The sequence below is a fragment of the Azolla caroliniana genome, unplaced genomic scaffold, assembly GCF_043228905.1.
Source record: "Azolla caroliniana isolate FFs.n. ecotype wild unplaced genomic scaffold, voAzoCaro1.0.p SCAF_1, whole genome shotgun sequence".
Taxonomy (NCBI): domain Eukaryota; kingdom Viridiplantae; phylum Streptophyta; class Polypodiopsida; order Salviniales; family Salviniaceae; genus Azolla; species Azolla caroliniana.
In genome coordinates, this window is record NW_028230436.1 from 24,995,096 (window position 1) to 25,008,295 (window position 13,200).

General features: G+C 38.3%; 1 protein-coding gene across 1 annotated transcript; it reads right to left on the reverse strand.

Annotated features, from left to right (window-relative positions):
• Positions 1-457: 457 nt before the first annotated feature.
• On the reverse strand, positions 458-3,377 carry LOC147869240 (cytochrome P450 71AU50-like). Its single transcript, XM_087327658.1, has 2 exons — positions 2,378-3,377; positions 458-1,278 (listed from the first exon to the last, which is right to left on the reverse strand). Exons 1-2 carry the CDS (start codon positions 3,314-3,316, stop codon positions 625-627), a joined length of 1,593 nt encoding a protein of 530 aa, XP_087183784.1. The 5' UTR covers positions 3,317-3,377; the 3' UTR covers positions 458-624.
• Positions 3,378-13,200: the final 9,823 nt, after the last annotated feature.

Sequence of the window (13,200 nt, forward strand, 5' to 3'; positions counted from 1 at the left end):
TCACCATAACTCTCAATACGTGTCCCCTTTAGATTTCCCCAAAATTTAGCACATGCATGTGCTTTCTCTTGCGTTTGAAGAAATTGTTCAGCAACTTCCAATATTCTTCTCTTTCTTTAAATAAGCCTTTTATACTCATGCAAATGCTTTTAGTAATTTTCTTTATGCTTAACTATATCCAAAACCATAAGGCATTTTTGAGCTTCATGACATTCTTTTATCAAACCATTTTTTCCTAAATTTCTTGGTGCATTTCCAAGATGTGCGGTTGGTCGAAAAACATTTGTTTGTACAAGAGAGAGTGACTTTCTTAAAAGCTTCTCATTTGCATTCTAGTGTGGCACCATGTTGTATCTTTGTCATTTGTAACATATCCTCAACTATCTTAGAATACATGGGCACTTGCTTAAGGTTCATGCTCAAGTGCTCTAGAGAGAGAGGGGGAGAGAGATTTAGATAATAAAAATTAATATGATGTATGATGTTTATTAATAGAGATGGATTACAATTAATCATGGCTTATATTAGATTACTACATGAAATAATTAAGATTTGTTTTCAAATTTTTAGGCTAAGAGATAACATTAATAATTGGTGATACAGGTTATAGAATTAGTAATATAGCTAGTTACTCATGTGTAAGCGGAATTTTGGGAAAACAAGGAGAGGGGTTGCCAAGGTTAGTGATCCTGCGGTGCTTTTAGACTCTGAAAGGTCTATGGTAGTAGTGGTAGGGGACCAATGGAAACAATGAAGTATGTTAGCTAAAATAAGCTCCACGATTTGAAGGCCTTGGTTCATGCCAGGGCACATGCGGCGTCCTGAACCGAAAGGTAGTAACTCAAAGTTTTGGCCTTTGAGATCTATTGCACTGTTCATAAAACGTTCAGGTTTGAACTCATTTGCTTGCTCCCATGTATGTTCATCCCTCCCTATTGCCCACAAGTTTATGAAAACTCTGGTCCTCGATGGTATGTGATAGTTACCTATTTTGGATGTGCCATCATCATTTGTCGTCAACACCTCAATCTCACAATCTTTTTTGGATGTGTGTGGAATCATCATTACAGCAACAGGGTGCAACCGGAAAACCTCCTTTACTATTGCCCGTAGATATTTCAACTTTGGTAAGTCATCTTCATCCACCATCCTTCCCATTCCCACTATATCATCTAACTCTTCTTGTACCTTCCTCATCTCATCTGGATTGGCTAGTAACTCTGCTAGTGCCCAATTCATAGTGTTCGCTGAGGTATCCACACCTGCTATAAACATTTCCTAAACGTACAAAATGTACTAGTTAACTAATCGAAAAATTCAAAAGCCATTTGTATGTTCCTAAAATTTAGAAGTTGATGTTCAAATAAACAAAAGTAAATGCCTTGGCATAGTATGATGATGCGATCATGGTTGTAAAATACTTAGCATACAAGTAACAACACCATGCATACAATACGAATGCGAAATATTTTAAATGTATTCTACCATTTTAAAAAATACTCAAAATACGTATTTTAAAATAAAACTTGTAGAATGTCATTAAACACTTCTCGTCTTTGTATTGCATCAAACGATTGTTTTGTTTGGCCAAATTAGTATTACTTTTAAGAAACGTAAAACGATGGTTAAATTCGTAGAATACGTGGAATATTTTGAAATAATAGGTCTAAAATTTAGAATGCATGTTAAATACTTCACAGTACACTAAAACATATCATGCACATAAAATACACATTTTTAATGACTATGGATGTGATCTATCCTCTTAACATAAACTCAGACACACAAGGTCTATCACTCATTTGTGGAGTTCATGTTATACCGTTGATGCGTTACCAACATGAGTAAGTTTCTATGACATACTATGAATCAACAAGCTTATTAGCTTGGGGAAACCAAAGATATCGTAATCTACATTGCATCTGTGACTGGATTACCAACGTCATGCAAAGTGTCTTCACATTGCAAGGTTGTGCATCTCAATGGCTTGGTATGAAATACTAATATAAACTCTACCTTTAGTTTTGGAAGTACCACTATGTCCTTACCTAGTAATGATTAGGTTTAGTTCATATCCAATTGGGAATGGTTTCATATTAAACCATGTAATTAGCCAATATAACCCCCTAATCATATTGTATCGATCCATATCCCTTACTTTTCAAAGTAGGGGAGGTATCAATATTTTAAGTTTTGTTTCTTTTAGAACTACGCAAGGGACATGGTTGACACCAACCCCAAGTTATCACTCTTAATGCTACCCCTTTTTTTAAGTGTGTTGCATTGGTATCTTTAGACACGCCAATAAATCAAACTCTCCAAATAACTCTTGATATATACACGTTGAGTTATTATAGGACATATATATATAGTTTACCAGGAGGGTGCCATTGATGAAGTTTCGGGATTCCCTATCCACAGAGTCTTGTGTGTGGTCAAGGAGGATGTCCAGGATGTCGTCGAAGCGACGGCCTTGAGAGCGGAGCTGGAGACGATTATCCACGATGGAGCCCAACACGCGATCTGTTTGTTGGCGAAGAGCTCGCATTCGCCGTTTGGTGGGCGCATCGAGAAACGAGAGGAAGGCCACGAAGTCGCCTGCCAATTGCGTAAACATGAGGTTCACCGTCTCTTCAATAATCATGTGCAAAGGGTGTGCCTCGCTCATCGTGTCCACCAATCGCTCCGACAGCAGTAGCCGGCCCATGATATTGCTGGTCACGTGCGACAAGCACGTGAGAACGTTGAGCGCACGGGGTATGCTAGGACTAGGGGCCTTTGGTTGCTCGTACTCGGAGCGGATGACAGCAATCATTCGGGCCACCTCCTCGTGGCGCACGTGCCGTTTCTCGGATATCCGTGATTCGCTCAGGAGCTCCATGGTCCACAACTTGCGGAGCTCGCGCCAGCGGGCCGACGTGTTCTGGAATCCGATGATGTTGCGACTCCCAAAGAGAAGATGGGCAGGCATGCCGAATGTGGGGCGGTCGCTGAAGATGGAGTCGTGGACTCGGAGGAATTGACGGGCCGTGGCGGCATTGCAAGCTACCAAGGTTGGAGTGGAGCCAAGGCGGATGGAGAGGAGGGGGGTGTTATATTGTTTGGCGAGGGCCGCAAGGTTCCGGTGGGCGCTCGACCCCGCCATCAAGCCCATATTTCCGATGACTGGCCATGGCCAAGGCCCCGGTGGGGACAACCGTGGACGCCGACCAAAGAACCCAATAGTTTGCATCACCCATATTGCCATCATTCCAAGGAGCACCATCATCAATGCTTGCTGCTGAAACTGAAAACTACTGATATACTCTTCCATCATAAAGAGTGAGAGTGAGAAATGGGAAGGAATTGTATTGTGAAGGGAAGGTGCAGATTCCAATCTCCTCCCAGGGCCTTCATTACTTATAATGAAGCACAAACTCCACTATATCCCTTTCTTCATCTTTCTTGTTCATTGATTCCAAAGTCATTTTCATTCAGGTCTGCCTGTCTAGAACGTTTTTCTGAGTCTTCCCAAGTTTCCTCCCAAAATTAGGACTCTTCAGAAGATACTAGAGTGTGGGGCACCGTTTGCCTATGAATAAACCAAAAACATGCTTTAAAACCCCATCCACATGCACCACCACCATGACAAGTGGTATCCAATGGGTGTGTCCATATTAGATGCAGGGCCCAGGCCCAGGCCATGGCAGGTTAGGATTTCTCCGTGGGTGATAAATGCCCACCTGGCCTCCACATGTGAAATGAGTTTACCAGTTCTACCGTGGACTCCACTCCATGGTTCTATACTTATCGAATATATGAAATGTTCTATGTAGATATAGATGTCTTCAGTGGACCACCAACGCGGAACAACTTTATAGGATTTATTATATGCCATACAAGTGTATTTTGTTGTAATGTTGTTGCTTAAGAGAAAAACCTATTAAAATCCAAATTATGACAAAGTCTTATAGAGTGTATATATCGCATTTTAAAATGTAGAAATTGTCAAGCTAGTATATAACTTTTTTCAACTTTAACCATATATAGTCCACAAAAGTAATTCTTTTTACTTAGAAGTTCAAAATCCACTTTGGGAACTTAAAACCTCTATTCCATGACATAATTTACGCAATTGGTTAGATGTTTAGAACATGAAAAACATAGTAGTGCCATCTTGTAAACAAGAGTATTGCTTTTAATAAAAATATAGGTAGTTTGTTGTAAACTAGAAGTATATCATGTGTCCAAATCATCATATTAAATGTGAATCCTCATTATGGTGTATTGGAAGCAACTATGTCATGTGCGAGTGTCATATTTCATGAGATGAGATACCTTGTTAAATGTTGCGTTTTGAACTACAAGTTTAGCATTTGTAACCATGACTTATAATCATACGTACAATATAGATTTTCGGTCCTTAGTTGTGAACAGAGGGTTACAATAGTGGATGAAAAAATTCCATTCATAGATTTTCTCTACGAAATAAGAACTCCCATATAATGAATATATCATGCAAGAGTAATGATAGTAAAGTTGGTCACCTACACTTCATTGTCAATATATTCATCCCATAGGATTGTATTATAGGAAAGCATTTAAAGTGGTCTTCTCCTTCATAATTTTCATATTGTCTTCCATCATGTTTCAAATTTGATTTTATAGTTTTTCAAATACAAAGGACTTTTAGGATTTTTTGGTTTTGGTCTCTCAATAGGTCTACCATCTCCCTTCTAGAAGGCAACTTAAGAGTCAACATTAATTCAATAGGACAATGGATGTTTGCTCTCTTAATTTTCTTGTTATTTCTTTTATACATTAATCCCATATTGTTTAGTTTGTACAATTATTATATTCCCTCTTTTTTCAAGCTCCATTTCAAAATCCAAATGCCTGCCACAAATGTATTCTTGAAATATCTTTTGCAAATGTTGGTTTAGCCAACAACTGGAAAAAATGATTTTAGATATTGTTGATGCCTCGTGGAACAAAAACCTAATAAGTGAGGTATCCTATAATGTTTAACCATCTATTTTGTGACTCCTATAATGTCATGATAATTCAGGATGGATTGTTGCATGCATGGATGGAATCACTAGGGTTCTTGAACATCAATAGAAGATAGATGTATACGAGTAGAGTTATAACAATTTAATATAAATTTAAGAAATAAGATCGTATTTGATAAGAAACTAACAGATAATAGATGTCTCAAGAAAATTAGTACATTAGTATTCATGTTATTATAGTAAAATAATTCCATTAAAAATACTGGACTTACTTTTATTCATGGCCAATATTCAATAGAGAATAGAGCGCAATTCTCAATAGATCCCAATACTGGAGTGCAAAGTTTTTCTTGGATCTCTTTTAGTGCAAGTGCAAATGATATCATGTGGCACTCCTAATTCATAAAGATATGTGTAAGTGTCCATTCATATTAATACTCACAATGTTATATCATAGTATGCACATATGTGTGTGTACAAGATTGATCTCTCCAATCGATAAACCATGAACTATGCATGTTTTAGAGATGGTTTACACTATATGTTAGAGGCAACAAGACAATGGAACAATCGTCATTGACAAACAAGCTTGAAAATCAACAATTTCAATCAACAACCATAACTTTCATAACATTATCATTGAAAGAGAGGGAACTTATCTATTAAGCAATTATTCGATCTTACAAAATGGAACAAATGCCAAACTTGAGCAACAATAGAAGAAATCGAGCCATTAGGCTTGATAAACCAATTACAATCCATGTGGGAGGATACTCATTGATTAGGCTTTGAAAAAAATGATTTTTGCCCAATGTTGCTAATATAATAATGGTTCCACACTAGAGATCAAGCACAACTAATAAAAAAGAGTGTAATTAAAGTCAATCAAGGGAAAATGAAGGTTAATTTGAACATGATTGACAAAAGCTATCAAGATTTTTTTTTAAAAACACAACTACACCATAGTTTCCATTACCCATCGAATAAGTGTATACAAAGCATATAATGATACAATCTAGTGGAGGGTAAGATAACATCGAAAAGGTATATAATGATACAATCAAGACTTAATGACATTGTTGTCGTGATTTTGTGGATTTGAAGCTCGAAATGTAACTAAATGACAAGTTGTTATTACGTAGAGCATTTAAAAAAGAGATGTTGATGAGTAAGTCATTACTATGTTGAGGAGTCGTCTCGAATCTTGGTCTTGAGCGAAGCCATCCCCTCCTTACCTATGCAGTTGCTTGATTGTTGTTGCCCTCTCTATTCCCTCTTTTCTGTACACCCTTTTCTTAAATTCACTTTTTCACCTTCAAAACGAGAGTGTAAACAAGGGGAGGATTACTTTTAATCCTCGGGATTGAGACAACCCATTAGGCCAAGTGTGAACTTGCCTGGGGGCCTTGGGTATTGCTATAAATATGAGGCCTAGCTACCCCCATTTCATCATCTCTTGACTACGTCGAGACTTTGTTCTTGCGATGGGTCAACTCTTGTAGCGAGCGCGCCAACACCAGGTACGACTCGATGCCACGACGATGGTATGGGACGCCGATCAAGGCTCGAGTCCGTCTCGATCCCTTCGCTTGGGGGTGGTCGGCTGGATCGACACCCTTCTTTCTCTCTCTCCTTTCTTATTTCTTATATCTTTTATCCTTATCATATGCTTACGTTAGATCATAACTCTAACAGTTGGTATCAGAGCTTATGTTTCAAATGTTTCCTTTGTTTGTTTTGGTCTTCTTGATGGATGGTGATCAATCCACGTGTGGTAGACCTTGATCCAAACAACAATCAACAAAGGAACTTCGGTAACTCTTTCTTGTTTGTTTTTCTATTCTTTCATCTCCCAATCTAATGATTTATAGTTAATATGTGTTGTTTTTCATTGATTCAATGATGTTGTCTAGTGGTAATTAATTGGTTTATAAAACGTTTACATATGTGTATGAGGTCAATACATCATTTGACATATATTTAATATCTGATTCGTGTCGTATGCATACGAGGTTAATACCTCAATTGCGTATTACGTTCACGTACATATGTTATGTATGCCTATGAGGTCAATACCTCGATTTCTTTGTAAATGATATGCGTTTGGTCTCGTATGCGTAAGAGGTCAATACCTCAATTGCGTATTACGATTAACCCTTATTATTGGATGTTTCGTGTGCGTAGAGGCTATATGCCTCGATTTCATCATAGGTTGACTATTTGATGTTATGATTTTTTAAATATATGCATATGTGGTCACGTGTATACGTATTTGATCGTATATATGTGATAAATATACATATGTGTATATTAGTTATTACATGATTTCTATATTAAATGTTGTCCTTTTTGGGGAAAGGATCTTGGTGGCCGTCAAATTTTTGCGAGAATGGCGTAGTCACCATCCTTTTTTTCAACAGTAATTTTGTTGACATCCCTGTTGGTCACTTCGATTTCATTACGTAACGAAACGCTCATAGCCACAATGATGTTGAGAACGTAGGGCATGGCCCACTTCATGTGAGGTCACCCCTATGACACACATATCCAACATCCCTCCCTCATTACATGGATACGATGCCACCATGAGATCATTCTTATGAAAGGCATTCGTAATGATGTAACCATGTGATGGGCCACGTGGGCCTACTACGAAAAGAGGGCTCATTTTGCTTGACCATTAGGTTGCACTCTGGCATATGCCATCGTAATTATGAGACTTGAGGTTAGGTAATGTACCAACATAATTTGTGGTAAACGAGGGGGAAATAGGGACTCTTGACATATATGTTTCTTTTAAAAAAACATATATGAGCAAATGCCTCACATATCTTTTATACGCAAAAAACACCAAACATTTAACACGAGCAACTTATTTGGTTAGCTCAAGTGTTTAATGTATTTGTTCTCGAGGTCTCGAGTTCAAATATTACCAAGATCATACAACATCGTTGATAGATATGACTATAACACATGTTTAGACTTTAGGTCTAAGTGCATTTCGGGGTCCTCGTAATAGGACTTAAAGAGCCAAAACCATATACGTGGGCATAGAAACATAGTTTATTGTTAACATTTTTTTCGTGTATAAACTATTCATGCCGCAAACATAAATGGTTGAGCCTCGGGGAGCCGCCATGAAAAAATCGATATAGAGATCAGGGAAAGACATTCATTTGTCACCCACATGGTTTTTAAAACACCTTTGTGTTACCATAGTAACGTGATCTTGAACCTCATCTCATACGTCTAGAGGGGTATTGATATGAGACCATGATATCGATTAATGTTTGCCCATGATATGTTTACATCACGACATGATGTTATCACTATTTGACTGACCTTATCCTATTTCTTTGTAGAAATAATCATTCAATGGCTCAAAATAACAACCCGATGTCATTTGCTCAAGCGGAAGGAACTCAAGGAAATCCTCTTAGACCAATCTTGATTGAGTCGTATTTCTTACAAATACAAAATTTCCTTAGTTCAACCGGTCATTAGATGTCCGAACTTCGGCAATCTCAAAGTGCTCTCGAGGTAGGTGTCATTAGTTTACAATGTGAGACTAATAGACCCGACGAGCGTCAAGGTGAACCATCATTTGTCGTAAAGCCATTTACGGTTGAGAAGCAATTTGCATGTGGCTGGGTCGATGGGAGTCTCATTTTGAGCTCTATCCCACGCTAGATAGTACGAAGATGGCATATGTCGGCCGAGAACTAGGGGTGGTGGGCTCCGAACTTTGGGGAAATTGCTCGATACTTGGACAGATTTTGTCACAGTTTTCAAGGGCCAATTTCTACAACCTCCCTCTCGAACCGAGGCCGCACAAGCTTTAATGAACCTCTCTAGCGGGACGTTTTCCTCGCTAGAAGACTATGTTCACCATGCTAGAACCCAAATCCAAAAATTGGGTCTAGTAGGGGACAATTGGTTAATAGCTTGTTTTGTCAATGGCATCCCCAATTTGGACTATCACTAGATAGTGCACGATAATGATCCAAAATCCTTCGAAGAGGCCGTTGAAATAGTTCTTTGCTATCTACACACTTTGAAGGACCATAACAAACCCAACGAGGTGCCCGGGACTAAGCAATCGCAATTCACTGGGAAACCCAAGACACCCAACAAATTCATGGATTGCGATTGTAAGCAACAACATCCTTTTTGCGTATTCTGCAAAAAGAAGGGTCATACAAAAGAACAATGTCGAAAGCTCCAATGGAAAGAGCACCACAATAAAGCAAGAGCTGTAGACCATAAAAGTCAGATTCCTAATGTCCTTCATGTCTATACACATCATTTAAGTAATTGTCAATGTTCTTTCCCTCACTATGTATTGGGACCCAATGATTTACTACGTGCAAATGAGTATATCAATGGATCTTCCTTACAATTTTTATTTAATTCGGGAAACGCACACAATTTTGTGAATGATCGTTTGGTTAAGATATGGGGAATCCAACCCACTGTAAATGATCACACCTATAGGGTGCGCTTGGCTGATGGAAGAGGTCAATACATCAACGAGGCGATTCATTCATTAGGAATTTCTATTGATACTTATATAAAGGAAGTAGACTTCCATGTAATGAATCTTTGTACCACTGATGTAATACTGGGTTATCCTTGGTTTTTTAATAAAAACTCTTCTTTATCTATTGATTAAGTTCATCATTCAATTACTTTTGTACTGGTATTAATTTTATTCAATGTGTTAAAAACCATCTCTTTCAATTGTTTCCTCGCCATCAATATTTGAGCTGTCTTGTTCTACTTTATTTTATTGTATACTTCATCCGGACATTCACGTTTACAATATCGATAATGTTTCGATTCAATTATCATATTTTGATCAACTACAACTCGATGAAATCTTAAATGATTTTCGTGATGTTTTTCCGAGTGAACTACTACATGGGTTACCTCCTAAATGTAATATAGACCATCGTATAGATATTGTACCTGGCGTTGCACCAATAAGTATACCTCCTTATCGCTTAAGTCGATCTGAAGAGGATGAGGTATCTAAGCAACTCAAGGACTATTTACGAATGGTTTATATACGTTATAGTAAATCTCCATGGGGTGCACCTATTCTCTTGGTAAAATAGAAAGAGGGCATATGGCGTATGTGTATTAATTACCGACACCTGAATAAAGTGATGATAAAGAGTTCATATCCATTGCCTCGGGCTGACGATCTAATTGACCGTCTCCAGGAAGCTCGGTATTTTATGAAACTTGATCTTCGTATGGGCTACCATCAAATTCATATAAGTGAGGACGATGTTCCTAAAACGACATTTCGTACACGCTATGGCCATTTAAATGAGTTTTTGGTTATGCCTTTTGGTTTGACGAATGCTCCAACCTCATTTCAACAAGAAATGAATGACATTTTCTGAGAACAATTTGGAAAATTTGTCGTTATTTTCTTGGATGGTATTTTAGTTTATAGTCATACATTAGAAGAACATGCTAAACATGTCTGCTTTGTTTTACAAACATTGCGCGACAAGCAATTCTACGCAACGATCTCAAAATGCGAGTTCTCCAAGAAATCAATTACTTATCTTGGACATCTCATAACTGAACGAGTTGAAATTGATCCTTCTCACATTGAGAAAATCAAACCTTGGCCCACTCTTCGGAATATTCGAGAAGTTCAATCATTCCTTCGTTTTCTCGGGTTTTTGCAAAAATCCCTTCTTAATTACTCCCAATTGACGACGACGTTTACTGATTTTCTAAAAGGTCAAACGCGTAAGTCTACAAAACCTATTGTGTGGAATGCTACACTAGACCTCACCTTTAAGGAACTCAAGGACTTTGTGTGCAAGGCTCCTTCACTTCTTTTACCCGATCCTTCAAAACCTTTTGAGGTTGAAACTGATGCAAGCGATTATGTTATAGGTGTTGTCTTATATCAAGATGGTAAACCAATAACATTCGAGAGTAAGAAACTTGATTTTTCTCAATGTTGGTATACCGTTCAAGAAAAGCAATTATTTGTTGTTATACATGCGCTCAAAACATGACACCATTATCTTTATGGAAATCGTTTGGTGGTAGCTACGGACCACGAGTCTTTGAAATATTTTTGTGACCAACAAAACCTAAAAGGCCGTAAGGCACGATGGGCAGATCTCATCTAGGACTTTGATTTCTCCACACGATATCGTAAAAGTTCCATGAACACTATCATTGATGCACTAAGTCGCATCCGTGAAGTTAACATGCTTAGCTTCACTGAAATGACATCAGATCTTTATGATCACCTTCGAGGAAAATATCCTGATGACAGTTATTTTGCAAAACACTGGGCAAGAGTTGAGTTTGGAACAGACACCACCACATCCTCGAAGGAATACTTCCACATTGCTAATGGTTTGCTCTATCGTAATGGTAAGGTTTGTGTGCCAGATTTGCCTGAGGTCAAAAAGAGAATTCTTTTTGAATGCCATGATGCACCCTCACCAGGGCACCCTGGAATACATCGTAGAATCATTCTCATCTCCACTGAATTCTATTGGCCTAAGATGCGCCCCTACAGACATGGCTATGTGACTAAATGTCACCAATGTCAGGTTAACAAAGCTGAGCGACTTAAAGCCGTAGGACTTTTACATCCCTTGGAAATTCCCAATAATAATTAGGAAAGTATATCCATGGATTTTATTGTTAGCCTTTCTCGCACCCAAAAAGGTCATGATGCCATCTGGGTTGTGGTTGACAGACTAACTAAAATGGCTAGATTTATTGCTACTAAAACCACGGTAACAGCTCCTGAATTGGCTTACCAATTCGTTGACGAGTTATTTTGTTTTTATGGGTTACCGATGGATATTGTGAGCGATCGAGAACCAAAGTTTACTAATGACTTTTGGACGCAAGTCTTTAAGAATTTAGAAACTACATTGAGCATGAGCTCCACGGATCATCCTCAATTCGATGGACAGACGGAAAGAGTAAATCAAATTATTGAGGACATGCTTCGAGCATACGTTGGTGCAAAACCATCAAAATGGGAACATTATCTCCCAATTTTGGAGTTTTCTTATAACAGCTCGAAGCATACGTCGACGGGATATAGTCCTTTTATGTTGATGTATGGTTTTCAGCCACGAGCCCCGATTGATGTTAATATACATCACGATGAGTAGCGAAGTATGCAAAACTTTCTTCGGATATGCAAGATATGTTGCATATTGCACGAGATAATATAAAAACTATTCGAGATAGAGTGCGCTTTTACGTGGATCATAATAGGAAACCTCGTGTATTCAACCCTAGAGAGAAGGTATTTTTACATGTACCTCCCAATTCTAAGACATTGTCTACGGGTAAGTGTGCTAAGCTCGCACCACGATTTTGTGGACCTTTTACAGTCCTCAAATGCATTGGTTCATCAGCCTGTTGTCTCGCGCTTTCTGATGGTGCTGAAATTCATCCAGTTTTTCATGTAAGTCATCTAAAAGAACTTATAGGTTCTGGCGACAATATAGTTACAACTAAAACTTTGGTTACTTCTGAAGATTTATGTTCTAAACCACATGTACCAAAAAGAATTCTCGATGTTAAAACAAAAAATCTACATACTAAAATAATCCGAGAATTTAAAATTAAATGGATGGATAAATCTATCAAAAATACCACATGGGAACGTGAAAATACTTTTATAACTAACTTCCCTAACTTTCCATTGCAAGAGTGCAATGTTTTAAAGAGGGGGAGTATGTTACGGGCATGACCATATAATATCCCGAATTTACCGTAGTATTCTATACATGTGGATAAGTGTGAGGGTTAAACGAGAGTGTAAAGAAGGGGATGATTACTTTTAATCCTTAGGATTGAGACAACCCATTAGGCCAAGTGTGAACTTGCCTGGGGGCCTTGGGTATCTCTTGACTACATCGAGACTCTGTTCTTGTGGTGGGTCAACTCTTGTAGTGAGCGCTCCAGCACTAGGTATGACTCGACGCCACGATGGTGGTATGGGACGCCGATCGAGGATCAAGTCCGTCTCGACCCCTTTGCTCAGGGGTGGTCGGGTGGATCGACACCCTTCTCTCTCTCTCTCTCTCTCTTTTCTTATTTCTTATATCTTTTATCCTTATCATATGCTTACGTTAGATCATAACTCTAACATCGGGCCACTTCATCCTCCCTTCGAACTACTAGTGTACGAGTTTGTTGAAAC